The sequence below is a fragment of the Mesoplodon bidens genome, assembly GCF_964165515.1.
Source record: "Mesoplodon bidens genome assembly, chromosome: 15".
NCBI classification, from domain to species: Eukaryota; Metazoa; Chordata; class Mammalia; order Artiodactyla; family Ziphiidae; genus Mesoplodon; species Mesoplodon bidens.
In genome coordinates this window covers 85,161,472-85,184,894 of record NC_138171.1, presented here as the reverse complement: position 1 = coordinate 85,184,894, position 23,423 = coordinate 85,161,472, and the positions used below count along the sequence as shown (strand labels likewise).

The 23,423-nt window shown below is 47.9% G+C and overlaps 1 protein-coding gene across 1 annotated transcript in view; it reads left to right on the top strand.

Annotated features, from left to right (window-relative positions):
* SDK1 (sidekick cell adhesion molecule 1) overlaps positions 1-23,423 on the top strand; it is a gene marked incomplete at its 5' end in the record, with an annotated part of 840,176 nt that overhangs the window by 631,051 nt on the left and 185,702 nt on the right. Inside the window, 2 exons of the mRNA XM_081255449.1 lie at positions 4,722-4,858; positions 22,834-22,981. Of these exons, the coding sequence (XP_081111575.1) occupies positions 4,722-4,858; positions 22,834-22,981 (285 nt within the window). The remainder of the gene's footprint in view (positions 1-4,721; positions 4,859-22,833; positions 22,982-23,423) is intronic.

The window sequence follows — 23,423 nt, the reverse complement described above, 5'->3', positions numbered from 1 at the left end:
ATCAAAGAGGAAACCAAAAAATACCTAGAAACAAATGACAATGAAAACACGATGGCCCAAAACCTATGGGATGCAGCAAAAGCAGTTCTAAGGGGGAAGTTTATAGCAATACAATCCTACCTCAAGAAACAAGAAAAATCTCAAACAAACAACCTAACCTTACACCTAAAGCCGTTAGAGAAAGAACAACAAAAAAACCCCAAAGTTAGCAGAAGGAAAGAAATCATAAAGATCAGATAAGAAATAAACGAAAAAGAAATGAAGGAAACGATAGCAAAGAACAATAAAACTAAAAGCTTGTTCTTTGAGAAGATAAACAAAATTGATAAACCTTTAGGCAGATCATCAAGAAAAACGGAGAAGACTCAAATCAACAGAATTAGAAATGAAAAAGGAGAAGTAAAAACTGACACTGAAGAAATACAAAGGAGAGAATACTACAAGCAACTATATGCCAATAAAATGGACAACCTGGAAGAAATGGACAAATTCTTAGAAAAGCACAACCTTCCGAGACTGAACCAGGAAGAAATAGAAAATATAAACAGACCAATCACAAGTGCTGAAATTGAAACTGTAATTAAAAATCTTCCAACAAACCAAAGCCCAGGACCAGATGGCTTCACAGGCAAATTCTATCAAACATTTAGAGAAGAGCTAACACCTATCCTTCTCAAACTCTTCCAAAATATAGCAGAGGGAGGAATACTGCCAAACTCATACTACAAGGCCACCATCACCCTGATTCCAAAACCAGACAAAGATGTCACAAAAAAAACAAAACTGCAGGCCAATATCACTGATGAACATAGAAGCAAAAATCCTCAACAAAATACTAGCAAACAGAATCCAGCAACACATTAAAAGGATCATACACCATGATCAAGTGGGGTTTATTCCAGGAATGCAAGGATTCTTCAATATACGCAAATCAATCAATGTGATGCACCATATTAACAAATCGAAGGATAAAAACCATGTGATCATCTCAATAGATGCAGAAAAAGCTTTCAACAAAATTCAACACCCATTTATGATAAAAACTCTCCAGAAAGTAGGCATAGAGGGAACTTACTTCAACATAATAAAGGCCATATATGACAAAACCACAGCCAACATTGTTCTCAATTGTGAAAAACTGAAAGCACTTCCACTAAGATCAGGAACAAGACAAGGTTGCCCACTCTCACCACTATTATTCAACATAGTTTTGGAAGTGTTAGCCACAACAATCAGAGATGAAAAAGAAATAAAAGGAATCCAAATTGGGAAAGAAGAAGTAAAGCTGTCACTGTCTGCAGATGACAAGATACTATACATAGAGAATCCTAAAGATGCCACCAGAAAACTACTAGAGCTAATCAATGAATTTGGTAAAGTAGCAGGATACAAAACTAATGCACAGAAATCTCTTGCATTCCTACACACTAATGACGAAAAATCTGAAAGAGAATTTAAGGAAACACTCCCATATACCATTGCAACTAAAAGAATAAAATACCTAGCAATAAACCTACCTAAGGAGACAATAGACCGGTATGCAGAAAACTTTATGACACTGATGAAAGAAATTAAAGATGATACAAACAGATGGAGAGATATATCAATGTCTTGGATTGAAAGAATCAACACTATGAAAATGACTATACTACCCAAAGCAATCTACAGATTCATTTCAGTCCCTATCAAACTACCAATGGCATTTTACACAGAACTAGAACAAACAATTTCACAATTTGTATGGAGACACAAAAGGCCCTGAATAGCCAAAGCAATCTTGAGAAAGAAAAATGGAGCTGGAGGAAATCAGGCTCCCAGACTTCAGACTCTACTACAAAGCTACAGTAATCAAGACAGTATATTACTGGCACAAAAACAGACATATAGATCAATGGAAGGGGATAGAAAGCCCAGAGATAAACCCATGCACATATGGTCACCTTATCTTTGATAAAGGAGGCAAGAATATACAATTGAGAAAAGACACCCTCTTCAATAAGTGGTGCTGGGAAAACTGGACAACTACATTTAAAAGAATGAAATTAGAACACTCCCTAACATGATACTGAAAAATAAAACTCAAAATGGATTAAAGACCTAAATGTAAGGCCAGACACTATAAAACTCTTAGAGGAAAACATAGGCAGGACACTCTATGACATAAATCACAGCAAGATCCTTTTTAACCCACCTCCTAGAGAAATGGAAATAAAAGCAAAAATAAACAAATGGGACCTAATGAAACTTAAAAGCTTTTGCACAGCAAAGGAAACCATAAACAAGACGAAAGGACAACCCTCAGAATGGGAGAAAATATTTGCAAACGAAGCAAGTGACAAAGGATTAATCTCCAAATTTTACAAGCAGCTCATGCAGCTCAATATCAAAAAAACAACCAACCCAATCCAAAAATGGGCAGAAGACCTAAATTGACATTTCTCCAAAGAAGATACACAGGTGGCCAACAAACACATGAAAGGATACTCAACATCACTAATCATTAGAGAAATGCAAATCAAAACTACAGTGAGGTATCACCGCACTCCAGTCAGAATGGCCATTATCAAAAAATGTACAGATGATAAATGCTGGAGAGGATGTGGAGAAAAGGGAACCCTCTTGCACTGTTGGTGAGAATGTAAATTGACACAGCCACTATGGAGAACAGTATGGAGGTTCCTTAAAACACTAAAAATAGAGCTACCATATGACCCAGCAATCCCACTATTGGGCATATACCCAGAGAAAACCATAATTCAGAAAGAGTCATGTACCACAATGTTCATTGCAGCACTATTTACAATAGCCAGGACATGGAAGCAACCTAAGTGTCCATCGACAGATGAATGGATAAAGAAGATGTGGCACATATATACAATGGAATATTACTCAGCCATAAAAAGGAACGAAATTGAGTTGTTTATAGTGAGGTGGATGGACCTAGAGTCTGTCCTACAGAGTGAAGTAAGTCAGAAAGAGAAAAACAAATACCGTATGCTAACACATATATATGGAATCTTAAAAAAAATGGTTCTGAAGAACCTAGGGACAGGACAGGAATAAAGATGTAGAGAATGCACTTGAGGATATGGGGAGGGGGAAGGGTAAGCTGGGACAAAGCTAGAGAGTGGCGTGGACATATATACACTACCAAATGTAAAACAGATAGCTAGTGGGAAGCAGCCACATGGCACAGGGAGATCAACTTGGTGCTTTGTGACCACCTAGAGGGGTGGGATAGGGAGGGTGGGAGGGAGACGCAAGAGGGAGGGGATATGGGGATACATGTATACATATAGCTGATTCACTTTGTTATACAACAGACACTAACACAACACTGTAAAGCAATTATATTCCAATAAAGATGTTAAATAAATAAAGTCGCAGTCTATGTTAGAAATATTAGTTTGTTTATAAATGGTGTGGTGGGTTAGAGCTGTGTTTCTTAGGTAGCTGCAGGCATATAACATCTTAATAAATTTCAAAGTGTAAAGAGTACATTTTTTTTTTTTTTTTTTTTTTTTTTTTGTTACGCGGGCCTCTCACTGTTGTGGCCTCTCCCCTTGCGGAGCACAGGCTCCGGACGCACAGGCTCAGCGGCCATGGCTCACGGGCCCAGCCGCTCCGCGGCATGTGGGATCTTCCCGGACCGGGGCACGAACCCGTGTCCCCTGCATCGGCAGGCGGACTCTCAACCACTGCGCCACCAGGGAAGCCCAAGAGTACATTTTTTAAATTAAAAAATCAAGGATAATTATGGCTTTTTGTGCTGACCTATGTGGGTTAGCAATAATTGATGTCTAAGAGAGACCAGAAGCTAGTTAGTGGGTGAAGCGGGTGATATCCGGCCTCCCCTTTCCCAGCACTCCTTGTAGGAGAAGAAGCCATTCTTAATGGCTACAGAACAGGGTCCTGCTCCCGGAGCATGAGATGTAAAGGTTAAATATGGGCCGGGCAGCTCATGATTGCAAGGTGGCTGACCGGTCGGTGGTGGAAACCATGCAGTTGGATTTTGACGCTTGGTCACCAGTAAATCCCAGTGAAGACCCTTTCTGTTAGTCACTTCTTTCCAGAATTTATTTGCTTTGTGTTTCCATTTTATAGCCTTGCTGATGCCTTGTTTACTATTTCCATGGGGTTCCAGTTAGTGTTTTTACCACGTTTCCCTTCCAGCGCTTTTCCCAAACCTCCATTATCCAACAGAAGACAGAACAACAATATAACCTCGCAAGCTCAGTAATGAGGCTGCTCCGTTATCCAAGAATACATATGGGCATTTTGGCTGGTAACTCCAAGTGGCTGGTGTCGGAAACTTCCACAGTAAATTATATTTCCCAGGCCTTTTCCTGTTCTATGGCTTGCTGCCTTCCCACTAACAGCCTCTAGCCGTAAAAACAAACTGTTGACCAAGTTTTCTCAATTAAATAGTCTACTGTATAAAATCGGCGCTCCCCACTGGATTTAAGTGAGAGTCATTAGTTGTTTAATCCCTACCAGAGGGATTAAATCAAATTATGTTTGGAAAATAAAACACATTGTGAATGCTGAAGGGTTTTCTGGGGGCGGGGAGTAGTTAGTATTTGTGCTCGGTGCGTGTTTGATGTTCTCCATTTTCAAAACATTGCACACAAGGACCAGGCAACGTAAGAACCATGAGGCTGACCCACAATTCTGACGTGCGTTTTCTTTTCTTTTCTTTTTTTCATTCTTTTGTATCCAAGTGAACTGCCTCATTCACCCCAGAACCTCCTGGCCAGCCTGAATTCTTCCCACAGCCATTCGGTGATGCTGTCCTGGGTCCGACCCTTTGATGGAAACAGCCCTGTTCTTTATTACATCGTGGAGCTGTCTGAAAACAGTAAGTAACAAAGCAACATTGTCGCCGTGGACAATAATCGGATTTCTCCCTGTGCTCTCAGTGTCCTTAACCTTTACTTCTGGCTCAGACCCAGAACAGCTAGTAGTAAAACGTTACGATGCTTTACGGAGTTTCCAGTGAAAACCACAGCTCGGGCTTTGGGAAAATTAAAGGGCGGCGTGGGAACCCAGGCGGGCAGCGGGCGGAGTGGCTCGAGGGCCTCCTGTGGGAGCCTGGGTTTGGGCCGAGGCCCCAGATGGCTGTGCCCACGGGGCCGCCCTGAGCAAGGGTACCCGGTTCAGCATGGGACGAACTTGCAAATGCATGAACAGTGCCTCCGCCTGGGGCTGGTCTGAGGGTCAGCAGCAGCGATAGTTCACCTGTGTTGGCGGTTTGGGCGCAGACGCCACGCTAAGGGCTCAGTGGGTCCTCTCCCTCCTCACCTTCCTCGGCCTCTCGGCAGCGGTCAGCACCGTCCTTCAGCAGACAGTCTCCTCCTCCATTGGACTCCCCTCCAGCCCCACTGGCCACCTCTCCTCCTCCCTTCTGCTGGCCTCTCGTCTCCGCTGTCCCAGAACCTCTTCCTAGGACATCTTGGGCATCCCTGTGATTTCCAGTGGCGTCTTTTCCTGATCTTTGACCTCCAGGACCACAGATGGAGCCCCCATAAGCAGTTGGCATCTCTGATCTTGTTGTCTCACAGATGCCTCCAACTTAGGTTCTTCAAACTATGTCTTTCTTTTGACATTTTAACCCTAACTGTTCCCGCCTCATCACTGCAGTCATTCTAATCTCAGTGTCGGCCCCCTTGGTGCCTCCTGTATCACTCAAGCCAGAAGCCCAGAAATAGCCCTGGGTTTCTTTTTCCTCTCTCCCGACCCCACGCCCACCCCAGTGCATCAGCAGCCCTGCCCGTCTGTGTTCTAGAACGTAGCAGGGAACTGCTCTCCTCTCTCTGTCTCTCCAGGGCATGGTTCCCTCTCACCAGGACAAGCGCCACAGCCTCTAACTGGTCCCCTCCTTCCACGTTCGTTCTCTTGCAAACCGTTCTCACACAGGCCGAAGCATCGACCTTCCAAAATATGACTGGACTATATCCTCCCTCCCCTGTACGAACTCAGCAGGGCCTGGAGCAGAACCCACCCCTCCTCAGCCCCCGGGCAGCCTCCCAGGCCACTGCTTTTTGCTCTGTTCCACCCACCATGTTTCACGATGTCTCCCTAAGGGCCAGGCTTCCCCTGTCCTGGCCCCTTTCCTGGGTGCTCCACACACGAGCTCCGTGGAACTGCTTACTGCCGAAGCTGGCTTCCTGCCTTTGTCACCCCACTGTTACTCCATCCAGGCTCCTTCCTGGGGCCTCCCCCAGGGAGGAGCTGGCCGGACCATAGGTCGCTGGGCTCTTGTGATGGTCAGCTTCCCTGGGCTGGCAGCTGGTCTCGTCGTGACGTTATTATAAGCAGGTCTCTGTTTCAGGACAGCTGGGAGTGGTGTTCTCCCAGTGTCCCCCCAGCCCAAGCGGGCTGTCCTGCTGAGACCCCACAGGCACTTGGCCCTGCTCACTCCCTCAGGCAGGACAGCCTACGCTTCTGCCACAGCTCTTCCCAGGCTCACTCGACCTGTGCACTCTCCCACTGGTTACTGACTGACCTCACGTGTTTCTCCTAATTATCTTCTGTTCTTCCGCCTCCTCTCACGTGATGGAGCCCCCTTCTGATCATCACATGCTCGGACCACAGCAGGCTCTGTCATTCAGTGACGTGCGGAGTGTAAACCCCTGGCCCAAGGGCGCAGGTAGCAGTAGGTGAGGAGGGGACTCAGCCCAGCCGTCAGCCTCTGCAGCCTGTGCTCTTCCTGATGGCCAGGCCACTGCAGAGAAGTTTTGGGGGACAGAACCCTCCCTCTTGTGCTTTAGCAGCGCCTTTGTGGTGAAAGTGGACCCAGGATGGCACTTTGGTGTCAGTCTCTGCAGGGATTAAAGGAAGCCGCTCTGTGGTCCTGCCTTTATTTGAATTGGGCTCCCCCAACCCCTTCAGTATTCTACTTCCATGTCCTGCCTTTCTAAATGTTCACCCTTGACTACAATAGCTTCGGTTCCAAGCATATCCTAGACTGAGGTGCCCGGGGCCCAGGCCCTTGCTCCCTCTCCATGGTCCTCTGCGTGGCCCGATCTGGTCTCTTTCCTCAAGGAGAGGGTAGGGTGTGAATGGAAATCAGCCAACACCCATCTTAGTTTTAGTTCAACAGCTCTGATCAAAGAGGGGAGGGTCAGGCAGTATTTATTGGTGTAACTTTTCTGGGCGGTTAAGGTTTTCCCGAGGGTGTCAGGGCCACGTGGCCTGTAAGCAGAACGGGACCTGACAGTGATCTGTACGGAGAGAACTGTCAGAAGCAGGCTGTCCATCAGGGCCCTGGCAGAGGTGACCCCCGCTGGGTGTCACCTCCTTGAGATCAGGAACGTGTTTTACTTATCTGTCTTTGTGCCCTTCAGAGGCGCTCACCAGATGAACTGGGTCAGTCCCTGGCAGAGTCCCCAGTGATGGGCCCAAGTTATAGTCACAGACCATCTGCCAAAAGGGAAGTGCTCTATGGCACTCGGCATTGTTTCAAAATGCCACACCAACTATTTTCTTAACAACTTGCATGATCGGCTGGTTCTTTGTCAGACATCCTGCCTAAATAAGAAGCAGGTCTTACGTGCAATCATTTATTCCATCCATCCATCCGTCCATCCATCCATCCATCCATCCGTCCATCCATCCGTCCATTCAGCACCCAGTCCTGATTGGGCGTCTGCTCTGCACCAGGCACTCTGCTGGGTGCTGGGGCACAGAGCTGAAATGGTCAGTCTCAACCCACCAACAACAGGGACCTGGTCAGACAGGTCAACACATCCTGCCACGTACGGCGCTCCCACTGAGGTACGTCCCGAGTTCAGTAGGGGGCGGCATGTGGAGGCCCCAGCTGGGAGGTGGACAGCGCCCTCAGAGGGGCAGGCGTGCCAGGAGACCGGGGCCAGCAGGCGACAAGGGGCAGCGTCAGCAAAGGCCCCAGGGCATAAGCCTCGAGGCGTTTAGAAACAGCTGGCTTTCAAGGTGACGCCAATGTGGGGAACCAGGCCAGGATGCTGAGAAAGTGACCGAGGGTGTCATTAGTCCCTCCTCAGCCTCTGGCTCTCCCACTGGACCCTCCTGGAGCGGGCTGACGCCCAGATGCTTCTCCTTCAGAGGAAAAGTAGTGTAGAAGAATCCGGAGTACTCTGCACTATTGTTATGGTCGCACCAAGTAGGATTATTACACAAAGACTCTAAAGTGGATAAGATGCTTATCTCCTGGCTGAGGCTGATTTCAGTTGTATAACACATGTCTGCGGCCTTGGCTGAATCACTTCGTGTTGTCATCAGTGGATTAGCCGCAGGTCTTCCTGATGTGCGGACAGCAAGACCATCACTGTCTTCTGGGCCAATGATCTGGTTTTTGTTTTTATTAGGAACCAGTGCCCTTGAAGCAGCTGAACATGCTGGCTGATTATGGTCAGAAAAAACAGCTTAGCTGCAAGTACACTAAAATGGAGATGGTATTTGGGCTACACTCAGTGGTGTGCAAGCAAGTGGACAGTTCTAAATAGCTCCATCCGACAGCCCACTCATCCAGCTACTCAGGGTGTTCGCTGCGGCCAGCGCCTCCTGGCGGGCTGAGTAGGATGCCCTTCTCCTGGAAACCGTGGCTCCTGCAGGGACCAAACTGGAGGGGTTTGGTGGCGGAGGCAGGCGCTTTGTAACACCTGCCCTCACAACATGCCAGCCGTTACGAAAGGGCTTCTTTAGAGCTTTTATGGAGCAGGACTCTGGAGCTTGTGCCGAGTGCTTGTCCGTGCGCTGGACTGGAGCTGAAGCCCTTCATGGAGAGTACGGGCCCCCTGCAGGCGTCCTGTAGTTCCTCTCTGTGGAGCCGGTAGTTCTCTGGTCCCAGGCGTCTCTGTGGGAGGCCAGGGGCTGGAGAGGGCAGCATTGTCCCAAGGCCTGGCCCGAGGTACAAGCCTGCTGGGCTGAGAGCAGGGGTCAGGCCCAGTGGTGGCCAGAGGAGCCTTGGGGCATCCCTGTGTTAAGAGAGTGCAGGGATTCTTGATGTCTCCATAGCAGGGAGCCTGTAAACAGGCTGAAAACTCTGTTGCATAGCAAAAGGATTTGGCCCATTCTCTAAAATATTTGTTGAGTCTAATTAAGAATAATCTTTCTTTAAGATTATTATGATCACAAGGGGGAGATGGCCAGAAAAAACTTGTGATGGACTCTGAAGTGGACCCAAAAGCAGGTCACTGGGTGTCTCATCCAGCAGCCTTCAGGGTTACCTGATGCTTTGGGGGCCTGCACTTTTCATTGTTTTTGAGCTATTTTTACAACTCTAGATTATAGAAAACTTGTAGTGCTACAAATAATTCTTGTCCATAGAAATGCAAATGAATTGTGTCCTGGTTATAAGTGGTTACTGCAGTACTTAGTTATTGCTCTGTAGCTATTGGTCAGTTTTGCATCTATTTGTAAATTCATTTTAGCATTCCTCATTGTCGGTATTTCGGTATATGTGTGTGTGTTGTCCAAATTCTCTTTTGATACATTGTAACATCTTACTGGTTCCCTCATTAATTAACGACAACTAAAATCTTTGACACATGCTCCTTTTATATTTGGATGAGAACCATGATTTTCCCTTTTTAAAAATGTATCCTTTAACACGAGTGCATTGGCATCCTATAGTGTTAGAAACGCACAGACTCATCTAAGGCAGCATGTGCCACAAGCTTCCATGATAACTTCCATGACGTTTGGGGAAGGCCATCTCTGTATCTCAGACTAATTCTCAAACCGAGCCCTTCCCTGTTTTCATGAGTTTAACTAAGGCATTTTACTGCTAAAATAGAATAAGCTTGGTCTTTGACCACTTAGAAAATGTAAGTCTTTTCCCCATTAATTTATTTAAATCTTAGCACGTGACTCCTGTTAAGTCACTGCAGGTAACAAGCATACTTACATGAAAATTTCAGAATATTTCATCTTGTTTAGTTCTACTGTTTTTAACAGGTATGAGTGTTCATAGCTTTATACCTTATAATATTTAAATTTGATTAAAATATTAAAAATACCTTTGTAATTTGTTATTAAAATTATATATGCTCATTAATAAAAAATTTAGAAATTACTTACAGCACAAAGAAGAAACATAATCCCTATGATCCCATGTGTGTGGAAAGCACCCCGCCCGCCGTGCGCTTGGTCCCTCTGCGGCCACATCCTCCAGGACTTGGCTCCACCACTGAACCCCTCGGCCCTCCGTCTTCAAGCTCCCCCTGTCTCCTGGCTCCTTCTGCCTCAGAGGAGAATCGTCTCCACCCCTCATGCCATCTGCTCCCCTCTGCCCAAGCCGTAGCATCATTTCCACGGGACAGACCCAGCGAGCACTTTTCGGCCCCTCCTCCCCGACCTCTCTGCATCCCGTGCTCTCTTCACCTCCACTTACAGCTCAGCTCCCTGGGCTTGACTTCCATCTCCCTCCTCATTCTTACGTCTCAGTCTTTTGTCTCTTGGACCATTTTCTCTGACTCATCCGACTTCATTTCCAGTCCTGCCCTTACAGTGTTGGTGTCCCTTGGTTTTCCTTGCTCAGGACACTGGTCTTCTCTCCCCACGTTTCCCCCAGTGATCCCTTCCCCGAGGGTCACCTCCCACCACGGGCTGCAGCTCCCCATCATGTGCTTCCAGCCCAGACCTCAGATTCATGTAGACGTCCCCACCTAGACGTCCCCAGGTTCACCAAACTCAGACTGTCAAAGGAGACCTCATCACCCTCCCCCAAAGTTTTCCAGGTTAGAAACAGAGACGTCATTCCTGTCTCCTCCCCACTCCCCGCCCCCCTCAAGGACATCACTATGTCCCTTTGGGTTGGTTTTACCTCGTAAGTGTCTTGTCTCATCCACTGCCCCTCCGCATTTCAGCAGCCCTGTCCCTGACTGGCTCTGCCCCGCCGTACAATCCCCCCAATCTGGCCTCCTCAGACCCTCCGCCCAGGAGTCCCCACGTTCCCTGCGTGTCTGCGGAGCGCACACCCCGCTTGAAGCCCTGCAGAGGCCCCCAGAGCAGGCGTCGCATCCGGGCTGGGCAGGGAGCCTCGGGTTCCCCCAAGCGTGCTTGTGCTTCTAGCAGCCCTGAGACTAGTCCCAGGCCACCTTCTAACCAGATTGCCAGCCCTAATTCCTTCTTGTATAGAAACGCTTATTGCTTAGAGAGTAGATTCCAGGCTTATTTGCACATAAATAGCGCCATTGATCACCTGACCCCCGCCTGCCTCTCCAGATTTATCTCCAGCCACTCACTGCTGTGCTTTTCATGCTTCAGCATCAGGGCTCTGCTCGAAGCTCCCTGAGCGCACCCAACGGCGCCACTGCACCTTTGCTCAGCTCCCCAGTCCTGCCCTTCCGTCTTCCGCCAGCTCCTTTGTAGCACCTCCTCTGGGAACTGTCCTCTCCGGGAAGTGCTGTCCCCAGACTCCTGCCCCCACATGCAGGGCAGCCGTGCTGATTTGCCCAGCAGGCAAAGTCGGCCCTTAGAGAATCAGCACAGGCAGGAAACCAAAACTAAGCAAAATATCTGGAAGGAAACTCTTTAATAATTTTTTCCTACTCCAAGTTTGCAAAGATATTTCCCTGTGTTTTCATTGAGAAGATTCACGGCTCTGAGCCTTGAGTTCAGGTCTTACAGTTATTTCACTTTCATTCTTTGATTTCTGGTCGTGCTGAACACATTTTCCAAGTTGGTTGCTTTTCGTGCTTCCCCTGCTATCATCTGTCAGTTTCCTTTTCCCTATTTTTCTACCAAGGCCTTAGGGATTTTCCTGTCATTTGTGGCAAGAATTTTTTCAATTTGTTTTTTTACCCTTAATTTTTGTGTATTACTTTTTGACATACAGAAGGGTTTATTATGTAGTAAATCTACTGATGTTTTCCTTTATGATTTCTTTCATCACTTTTATGTTTGGATATTTCAACACTATCAAGCATAACATATATTTTTATAAGTTTTCATCTTGTTTGTAAAGCTTTAAGGTTTAATACATTTAACTCTTTAATTCATCTGGAATTTAGATGTAAGTAATCTGACATGTGACCTTTTATTTCTTCCAAATGACCCCATTATTTTCGGCATGACTTATCAAATAATCCATTTATTTATGAAGTGCCTTTTTCGTATATTAAGGGGACCTGTTTATGTAAAAGTCTGTGGAGTTTGTTTGGACCCATTGATTCATCACCTGATTATCTGCCAGTTCTATAATATTTTGATTGCTTTAGTCCCAAAATATGTTTAATAACTGATAAAGCATTCCCCTCATCTTTGCAGAATTTTTGTTAGTTCTCGTCACCTGTTTAGTCTTCCAGAAAAAAATTGGAATTATTTTGTCAAATTTTGAAAATCATCACATTGACTTTTTAATCATGTTAAACCTATGATAAGTTTTATGAGAACTGACTTCTTGGTGATTCTGTCTTCCCATCCAGAAAAATAATATGCTTCTCCATTTCTTCAGCTATTTTTTTATATTGCTTAGTGAAGTTTGCAGGTTTATACCCATAGGTTCTATACTTTATTTGTTACAGTTGCCCTAAGATTTTGTCTTATTTCTACTGTAAATAGGACTTTCTTTCCATTTCATCTTCTAAAGAGTTATTCATTGTTGAAACATAGGAAAGCTATTGATGTTTAGGTATTTGTTTATTATTATTATAAATATTTTTCAGTTGATCCTTTTAGTTTTCAAGGTAGACAATCATATCTTCTCCAAATAGTAAAAATGTTTTGTTTCCTTTTGCTTTTGTTTTTTAAAAATTATTTATGTTAATCCTCTTATTTATGTACTTTTTTGGGCTGTGTTGGGTCTTCGTTGCTGTGCGTGGGCTTTCTCTAGTTGCAGCAAGGGGGGGCTACTTTTCATTGCAGTGTGAGGGCTTCTCATTGCGGTGGCTTCTCTTGTTGCGGAGCACGGGCTCTAGTCGTGAGGGCTTCAGTAGTTGTGGTGTGTGGGCTCAGTAGTTGTGGCTCGTGGGTTCTAGAGCACAGGCTCAGTAGTTGTGGCGCACAGGCTTTGTTGCTTCATGGCATGTGGGATCTTCCTGGACCAGGGCTTGAACCCGTGTCCCCTACATTGGCAGGCAGATTCTTAACCACTGCCCCACGAGGGAAGCCCTCCTTTTGCTTTTATATCTTACTGGGTCAATTAGAATAATTTTAAAAAGTAAAGGTAATTGGCATAGTCGTTGTTTATCTGATCTCAGTGGGATGTCTATGAGGATTTTACTGTTATGTATGATATTGATATTTTTGTTGTTTATTGAGTTTTGACAAATACATATACAGCACACAGCTCATACCTTAAACAAGATACAAAACATTTTCAACATTTCAGAAAGTTCCCTGTGTCCCTTTCCAGTCTTCCTCCTTCAAAGGCAAGCACTCTTCCGACTTCCATTTGAACTTCATATAAATGAACGCGATACTGATTTGAAACAGCCGTTTCTCATCCTATAATACGTTCCTCCCATTCCTGGTTCTTAGGGTTTTTTAAAATGTATGTAGGGATGTTTCTTCTTTCTAAGCAAGTTTGTTTTTTTTTTTAAATTCCATTTAGCAATACCCTACAATTTATGCAGGAGAATTCGCTATATGAATCCCCTGTAGGCTCGCAGCTCTGCCATGAACTCCCAAGGTCCTGCCTCTGGACAGGTTTCGAGCTGACTCTGAGGGACCTGGTCATCAATATGAGGTTCCCGAGCCTCAGACTTGAAATCAATGTCTTTTTCCTTAACTTGGAAAGAAACACTGTCTTCCATAAGTTAATACCTTTCTTCGTCTTTTCCAAAGCTGTGCGAGAACTGTCAGGTTGGAAGGACGTTCCTACATCCTCTGAACCTTCGCTGCCTCTGACACGTGGAGAAGTCCACACAGCAGGCAGCACTGCTGTCAAGAGGCTGCTGGTTCTCCCGGGCGACTTAGCGGCTTCCTTTTTTTTTATTTTATTTTTTATTAGTTTCTGCTTTATAACAAAGTGAATCAGTTATACATATACCTCTGTTCCCATATCCCTTCCCTCTTGCGTCTCCCTCCCTTTTGAAACCCCACATCCAGAGTGTTGCTTTGTTCCCTTAGTCAACAGGGAACCCAAAGCTAAACCGAGTGCTTAGCTGAGCTTCCTAAGTCCCCCAGGTGTTAGAACATCTCTCTGGCTTCTTCTCCTTAGTGATTTTGGATTTGTTTAATTTTCATTTCATCATCCAGTTTCATGCATATTTCACTTTAGAAGGTCTTTAACAGCAGGAGGTCTCTCTTTCTGTCTCTACACACACACACACACACACACTCACGCAGGACAGAATGATGCCAGGCTGAGGGGCGAGCCGCAGAGGGCCGTGCAGCGCCACTGAGCAGCCCCACGTGGAAGCAGAGCCTGGCAGCTTGCCCCGCGGAGCTGGGCCGGCGGTGCTGTGCCGGCAGCTCTCGTCCTGGCGGCAGAGGGCAGGGGCCCAGGGCCCGGGGCGGGAAGGGCCCTTATTCTGAACTGGTGAGTGAATTTCCGGGAAGAGGGGGCCGAGGATGGCCGGGAAGCCGGGCGCGGGAACGGGAAGCGCCCTGCAAGGTCGTGGTCCGGGCGCTTGCTGAGTCTGAGATGGTGTTTGGGGGTTCAGGTAGCGACGGGCCAGGGCAGTTTGTCTTTCCTGGAGCGTGGAACATTCTGGTGCCGATACCTTTCTCGAGCAGGGCTTCTTGTGTCACCTGCTGGCCCATGACTGGCTTTTGGAGAAGGTTCTCGGAGACCCCGACGGCTGCGCCCCCGGGCGTCCTCGGGGAGGTGAGGAGACGCCCCTTCATGGCGAGACCGTGTGGCTCTGCTTGCTGTCCTGCCGCCTGCCCGCCAGCCCCTTCCCGTGAGCATGGGACACCCTCTCCCGCCTCGCTGTTAGCGGCTCCAGAGCTGACGCTGGGCTCTGCGCTGCTTTGCTTGCCTGAGTGGCACAGAGACTTTGTTCTGTACGCTTCAGATCGTTTTCATCCGTCTGTGACACACATCTCACACGGGTACTTGCTAAAAGCCTTGGAGTGTGAGAAGTGGTTTCGGTCTTCGCGCACTTTTCTGTGGGTTTTTGCATGTTGAGCCTCACGTTAAAAGCACTTGCTCCCATTTTAAAATCCATCCAGGAAGACAGCGCGTGTCACAGTCGTTCCCTGTCGCGTTGCTGTGTCGTAGGCCCAGAGAGGGGCTGAGGCGGGGTGGGGGTTGGGGTCCTGCCCCCTTGGCTCCCTGCCCTCGGGCAAGATGAGGAGGTGGGCAGGGCAGCCGAGGGGCCGCACGGCCCCTGTGGGTCCTTGCCTTCCCAAGCCCGTCCCCCAGAGGGACGCGGCTTCCTGCGCGGGGACGCCCGGTGCAGAGCAGGGTGGCCCGGCCGCGTGTCTTCCCCGAGGCCGGCTCAGCTGCTTCCACGAGGTCGCCGGCCAGCCGAGGTCGGACCTGTCCCCAGCCCACCGTGTGGGGCTCCCTGCCACCAAGACTTGTCTCCTGCCCCAGTTGCCCTCCGCTTCTGCATTTGTCCACTGCCCATGTCCAACCTCTGTGGCCAGTGTCTCCTCTGATGCAAACGGCTTCTCCAGTTCAGAGACCACACTCTTCCCAGTACTGTGTCGCCCCGTGAGCCCACGCCTGGGGCACATTTGGTGTCTTAACAACAGCTCAGGAGGCCCAGTCCCTTGGATGTGAACAGCCGAAGGTCTCAAAGCCTATTCTTGGCATCACTCTGGCCATAGTTCTTAGCAGAGAATTTCATTTAGTTCCTTAAATGCTCAACTGTTTTGTTCTTAACTCCTAAGGCAAAACTTGGTACATTGTAACTCTGACCCCACAGACTTTTATTGCTTCTCTAAAGACAGATGCAGCAGAGAAAGCCTTCCCCAAGTGAAAGATGTGCAACTATTTTAGCCTGTGCTCTTTGGGCTTTTGTCTTAGGCAGAAAGTACCCATCCACTTCTCCCGCTCTTTCTCCTGGTCCAGTGACGACGTCTGACTAGTCTGAGTCTCTCACCCCATCCATCCTTAGGGGAGTGGCCTGGCCCTCCTGTGACCTCATACTTATCCCCCGTGATTCCATGAGTAGCTCTGGGTCACAACATCCTTTCAAAATTGTGTTTCGATTCGCTCGTTTTAGGTATGTTTAATGCCTCGACAGAATCATGGAAGACCTCATGGTCTTCTCTCAAGATTACGGTCCATTCTAAAAATGTTATTTCTGCCAGCTCAAGCTTGCAATTCTCAAGTGTCCCTACAAATTATATTCCTTTCATTCTTTTAATAACTTTTTATCCAGAATCCTGCAGAAGGATCTCATTTAACCTTTCAGAGCTTGCTATTATCTGGGCTTCTCTTTCAACGTCGAGATGAGCTGTGAAGAAACCAAGAGAGGCTGCTCCGTAGCCCTGGGTGTGCTTGCCTCTGGCTTTTCCCATCCGCCCGGATCAGATGAGCCGCTTGGAGTGGGGTCCATTCCACAGCCTCCGCCCGAGCGGCCTCGCTCTGTGGAGGTTGAGATTATTTGTGTGTCTGGGCTTTGACACTGTGTCTCTGTTGACACGATGACGATAATCTGAGGGTGCTTTAATATAGACAAGCGAACGTGATTCATCCCGCCACACTAATGTCAATAACTCGTTCAGCTGAACACTGAAGTATAGGTCAGAGTCTCTGAAAAACTTGAAAATAATTACACAAAGCACTTGAAAAATCATGAGAATGGTTTAGACAACAACTGTAATATTGACCTGTACTTGTTTTTGGGGGGTTTTTTTGTTTTGTGTTTTGCAGTACGTGGGCCTCTCACTGCTGTGGCCTCTCCCGTTGTGGGGCACAGGCTCCGGACGCACAGGCTCAGCACCCATGGCTCACGGGCCCAGCCGCTCTGCGGCATGTGGGATCCTCCTGGACCAGGGCACGAACCCGTGTCCCCTGCATCGGCAGGCAGACTCTCAACCACTGCACCACCAGGAAAGCCCCCTGTACTTGTTTTGTTTCATGTTTTTCTCCTACTCTTTATTTTCCAAAGAAAATTTTTGTTAATGAACTTATATTACTTTTTTCATGAGATACATACATATATATGTGTGTATATGTATAAAAATAAAATTTACCTTTTTGTATTACTCTATGGATGTACAGTTCTCAGGATAGACCCAGGTTTTATAGCTTATGTAATTTTGGAGCTTTGGTTAAGAAAAACCATTCAAAGCTGAAAGTACCCCTGCTGGGACCTTGGGCAGGGCCAGTGCAGATGGGGGCCAAGAGCTCAAGGTCCCTCTGGAGGGGCCACGGGGTCCACCATGAGGGCATTGGGTGACCACTGTTTGCAGCCCGTGGAGGGCCCGGCCCCTTGTTTTCACTCCACCCAAAGGCAGCAGGTCCCCAAACACGAGAGGTTCCTGTGAGCCACGTCTAGGACAGCCCACCCTCCAGAGCTCCGACCCCAGAAGAATCCCAGTGGCTTAAATCCGGGCTTTCCGCGTGCAGCTGGTGAGCGCCGTGCCTGCTGGTGTCCTCATACACCAGCCCTGACCTCTCCTCGCGCCGGACACCCGGGCTCTGCAGTGCAGGCCCCACACCTGCCCCCCTCCTCCTGGCCCTGCCGAGCCATTAACTGACTGGCTTTTCCCCCCTCGGTAAACATTTTATTTAGAACACTTTTTGGTTTACAGGATAATTGTGGAGATAGAGGGCTCCCTGGACCCCATGCTCAGTTGCCCCTCTTATTAACATCTTGCCTTTGTGAGGGACATTTGTCACAATCAGTGAACTAATATTGGCATATGGTTATTCCCTGAAGGCCATGCTTTACTCGGGTTTCCTCAACGTTTTGCAGATGCCTTTTTCTGTCCCAGGATCCCATCCAACACCACGTCACATTGAGGGGCCGTGTCTCCTTGGGCTGCTCTTGGCCGGGCAGTTTCTCAGACTTACCCTGGTTTTGATGACGGTGACAGCTCGAGAAGGCAGGTCAGGCATTCTGCCACTCCATTGGGGTTTGTCAGAGCGTTCTCTCGTGGTTAGACTGGAGTTTGGGCTTTGGGGGAGGGAGCCCACTGAGGCGAAGCGCCCTCTCCTCACGTCCCATCCCACCAGGTGCCTGTTCTCAGCTTGCTGCTGTTGATGTGGGTCAGGCAGGCTTTGTAAACGTCGGGGACTGTAACTGAGTTTGTGCCTAGGGTCGCATTCTCTGTGGCCCCTGTCCTGAGTGTGCACTCTCAGCCTCAGAAACCCAGAGCACTTGCATTCAGCGTCTACACAGCCAGGCCGGGGCGGGAAAGGAGAGTGATGAGTGTGACCTTGCTGGACCCTCGAAGGCGACGGTCCAAGAGAATAGCTCCTCTTCTGAATCATCTCTGTGACCGAGCCCTCGGCTTCCTTGCTTTAATGCTAAGCAGCTACAAGAAGTCAAAAGAACAACATTGGGCTTATCCGGGAGTTTCCACAAGGTGGAAAGATCAGGCCATAGTCTGTGCCTCCGTTTCTCGGGTGTGAATGGGGAAGCTCGTACCTGCCGCGGGTAACTGTGGAGGTTGGATGCGCCCCGATGGAGGCATCGCCAGTGCCTGGGGAACAGCAGGTGCTTCCCTAGAACAGGGAGGAATCCAGTTCCTACGGTGGGTCACGCAGTCTTCTAGGTGCTGAGGATCCAACAGTGAATTAAATGCATTCGAATGGAGCTTATCTCGTGGGTGGCTATTTAAATGGGGAGCCATTATTATTACAATACTTATGATGTTTATATTTCAGGAGACACAATATGCAGACAGTTGTAGCCAAATCAGCAGTAGAATTACAATTAGAAAAATTAATTTGCATCTTAATTTTCCACTTAACTCACTCTGTAACCTGGGGGAAGTTATTTTAATGAAAGAATGTTCATTCTCATCCACGTAAAAAAATACAAGGTACAGCAGCAGTGAAATCATATATTTTCATCTATCAAATGTCCAATTTAAGACAGTTATAATGTGCACTGCTGGCAATGTAGCGACAAAATAGTCACTTTCTAAAAACTTTTTGTTAGGAAAAGTACTAAATACGCACAAAGGTACAGAGTATTCTTGTATTTGGTTTCAAAAACCATTAATATTTTACCACATTTGTTTCATCAGTTCCCTACCTTTTTTGCTAAAGTATTTTAAAAGAAATCCCAGAGATTTTGTCATTTCATCCTTAAGTAATTCAGTAAATAGCTCAAAAGAGGACATTGTACCTAACAAAATTAATGGAATCTTTAATATCACCTTATACTCAGTCCACATTTAAGTGTCCCTCATCGTTTTTTTTAAAAGTCCTTTCACAGTTGATTTGCTTGAATCAGGGTCCAAACAAGGTCCATCTGCTGTGTTGGTGGTTTTGTCTCTCTCGTCTCTTAACCGACTTTCCCTGCTTTTAGCCCCCGCCTGCCTTCCTCCCGGCTCTCGCCTGGGGTACAGGCCAGGACACTTGCTTGTTGAATGTCCCAAGTCCAGGATTTGGCTCTCCGCTTCCTCCTGGTGTCACTTAATTGGTTTCTGCATCTTCTTTATTGCCCAGACACATTCAGCTCTTGGTTTTGTGTGCTTTCTTGGGGTGTGCGTGGGTGTCAGCACTTCCCGGGTGCTTCTGGATATCCTGTACCCCGTCTCACAGGGCAACACTGGAGGCCCGGCTGCTCTTTTCTCAGTGATGCTGGACCATCCAGGAGCCTAGGCAGTGACAGCCCGTAAGGCTTGGGAGAAGTTACTTAAACTTCCTGAGTCCTGATTTCTCCGTCTGTTAAGCGGAGAGATAATACCTCCTTCCCGAGAGGACTCGTGTGGTTACAGATGTGAAAGCGCTTCCAGACTTCAAACAGCCGCACAAATGTGAGGTATTATTATTAATAATAATAATGGTTCCTTTGGCAATTAAGAAAGTTTTCTTTGGAAAGCATTTTCCTTCCTCAAGTACCTTTAATTGAGAAAATGGTGATGCTCTTTTTTTTTTTAATCGAAAAAAGCTGCCAGTACATTTGGGAAGATTGAAAGCCACCAGCTTTTTAACCAACAGACAGAGTGGAGGGGTGATTAACGCCTCGTGGTTTCTGGGCGCCTGAACCAAGAGAAAGATTAGTGACGCCCGTCTGTGGAGCAGAGGTTTGTTTAATAGCCTGGCCGGGGAAGACTAAAATTCCTTTAGACTTCTAGATTAGAGGAGCAAGGGGCATCCCCGAAGGGGTGCAAAACAGCTATTGAAACTTTTATGGGATGGGTTCCTTTATCAAAAGATCCTTCTACAGTCCAGCCCTAAGACAAGCATCTTGTAATACTCTTTTGTGAGGACTGGGAGAAGAATCTTTTAAAGGGATTTTGCCTGTTGACTGTCAGGAACAGACTCGCTATTTAAATTTTAACACTTCTCAGCAAGTCTGCAATTCCAAAGCCTGTTAGTGAGCAAAACCTTCCTAAACCCCTTTTTTTTTTTTTTTTAGTACAAATCAGAGTGCCCATGACATGGATTGGGTTCATTTGTATTAGTTTTCAGTTTAATCTCTCTTCCTGCCAGATCTTTTATCTTCTAGTAGGAGAGGAAAAAGAATAAGTAAAAAATCCTATAGATACAACCAGAGAACTGAGCAGAGCCCCAGGGTCTAGAGCAGATTAATAGGCCCTGTTGTCGAATCGAACTGGGCAGCAGCTCCTACTACTCAGGCTACACTTTCAGGAGCTGTTTACACTCTGCGTGAACAAATGGCTGAGAGTCAGGGAATCGCGTGGGGCTGAGTTTGGGTGGGAAGGAGGCGTCCGGGGCGCTCCTCTGCCCCTTTCCTGTGCGATTAAACATTTCAGTCCACGGGCTCGACCACTGTCCTCCTGACTTTGCCTCTGTCTGAAATTGCCACGGTTCACTCTGTACCTGACTGAGCAGGTGAGCAGTGTGCGCTTACAGACCCTGTAATCTGCAGGAAGAGAGGGAGGGATGGAAGACGTGTTCTCTTCAGTGCGTGTGGCAGGGCCCCCGCAGGAGCAGGCAGCACCCCTGACTTAGAATGATCGAGGGGGAGTTCACGAGGGGGAGCGGCAGAGCCGGGATCACCCGTGGTCACGGGGGCGAGGGGAGCCCAGAGCCGGGGGGAGAGATTGTGCAGGGCTGCGCTGTGAGAAGAGCAGGGACCTTGGGGAGAAGAATGCAGACAGTCTGGGGCAACCTCCAGTGAGTAGGGGAGAGCCCTCCCTGCCAGGCAGGCCCTCCAGGGCACAGGCAGGGTGGGCAGGGCGGAGAGGGGGCCTGGGGTGAAAACAGGAACGCCCGGCATAGTCTCTGCCGGAGCCGGGCCTACGCCAGATGCGTCGGCGCCCTTCCCTTGTTTCATACTCATCGGTCTCAGGAGTCATGTGTTATCCCCCTTGTGTTATGTGCAATTCCCAGCATTTAAACTTTTTAATTGTGGTAAAATACACATAGCATGAAATTTTCCATCTCACCCACTTTGGCGCGTACAGTTCGGTAGTGTTAAGTACAATCACGCCGTTGTGCAGCCATCACCACCGTCATCTCCAAAAGTCTTTTCGTCTCGCAAAACTGAAACTCTGCCCCCGTTCAACACTAACTCCAGTCCCCCCCAACCAGCCCCCGGTGTACTCCAGGTGTCTCATTTTTTTTTTTTAGTATATGATTGTGGTTTTTTTGTTTTTTTGGGTTTTTTTTTTATTAGTTTCTGCTTTATAACAAAGTGAACCAGTTATACATATACATCTGTTCCCTAGGTGTCTCATTTAAGTGGAATTATATTACATTATGTGTCCTTCGAGGACTGGCTTATTTCACTCAGCATCATGTCCTCAGGGTTCATCCATGTTGGAGCAGGTGTCAGAATTTCTTTTCTTTTCAAGGCTGAATAATATTTTGTTGTATGGATGGACCACATTCTGTTTGTCCATTCACCTATCGATGGACACTTGGGTTGCATCGCCTTTTGGCTGTTATATGTTCAAATGCTTAGCACCACTTGCAAGAAATAAGACAGGCAGCTTGATTTCCTACGGGTCAGTCCCCAGCACCTACGTTTCGCTTCACTGATAACTTGAAAATGTAGTCCAGGGTCACAGCAATTCTGAGTGGAACTGACAGAGGGCACTTGTTCGTCCCAGGGCATCCCTGCACGGAATGACTGGGCCAAAAAGCCGGTTTAAACTCTATAGAGAAAGTCCCACTAAAGTGTCGGAGCCGACAGAACCTTCTGAAGCCTTGCAGGCAAGAGCCCGCTTGGCTGACAGAGTCACTCTTCCACGCCTGCCGCAAAGCTGGGAGCAGAGATATTCTAAACCCACTGTGAATTTCATTCCCTGTCTCTCCAGCCAGAGCCGCTCAGGGGTGTGGCAGTGTAATGAGTTGCCACGCAGATGGGTTGCAGAATGCACAGCCCATCTGTCTTTATCATGCTCATTTCCTCTTTTATTAAAATGTTAATGACTATAGGTTTTATTTATCATTTGGTGACATGTGCAGCATCCTTTTCTGGGAGACAAATCTGCAATCTGCCATGTGAGCTCACAGAGACCTTCTTCCCGTTACATATCGAACACAGGAATGAGGGATATTGGGCTCCATGTGAACGGCCACACGCAGGTTGAACCAGAAAACCCCTTTCCTTGCTGACAGCAGCATGGGGTTAGCAGGAGGCCCGCTGGACCCGGTGTGGGGACCCCGAGTTCCAAGCCGGGCTCGCCGGTTGCTCCCCACGGGACCACGAGCCTCGGTTTGCCCACCTGTTCAGTGGAGCCGTCCACTCCACCTGCCTGGTCAGCAAATGAGCTGATCTATGGGAACGCACCTTGCACTCACTTACCGTCACTCAGACATGTGCTTGGAGAGGCTTGACCTTGTTTTGCTCGCTCTTTCAGACTCTCCATGGAAAGTGCATCTGACACACGTTGGCCCCGAGATGACAGGCGTCACCGTGCGTGGCCTGACCCCGGCTCGTACCTATCAATTCAGGGTGTGCGCCGTGAACCAAGTGGGCAAGGGCCAGTACAGCGCAGAGACGAGCAGGTGTGTGACACGCACCCCTTGGAGAGGCACGGGGAGCCATGGAAGCATCGAGTTAGGCCATCCGCCACCACCCCTTAGTCACATTGGGGGAAGCAGAGAGGAAGCACAGTGGCTCGCCGGCCTAGCCAGGGGGTCCTTAATTGCCAGGGGGAGTTTCTTAGGCTTCTGTGGTGCTCTGGCTGTGCCAACGTAAATCATTCCCAACCGCACCGCCCTCTGTATGCATGAGATTAAGAGCTTGCGGTGTTTCCATGCCCTTTGTGTACCTGGCCGCCAGCAAGGTGGGAGCTGGTGCCACTGTCTTGACAGGTAAACACTGAGCAGGCATTGGCAGGAAGCCAAGTGAGCTCTGGCGTTTCCCTGGTGGTCCTGGTGCTGTCCCCCGCACCAACCCCACCTCCCCAGGCCAGGCGGCTGCTTTCAAGCCTGTTCAGATGTGACG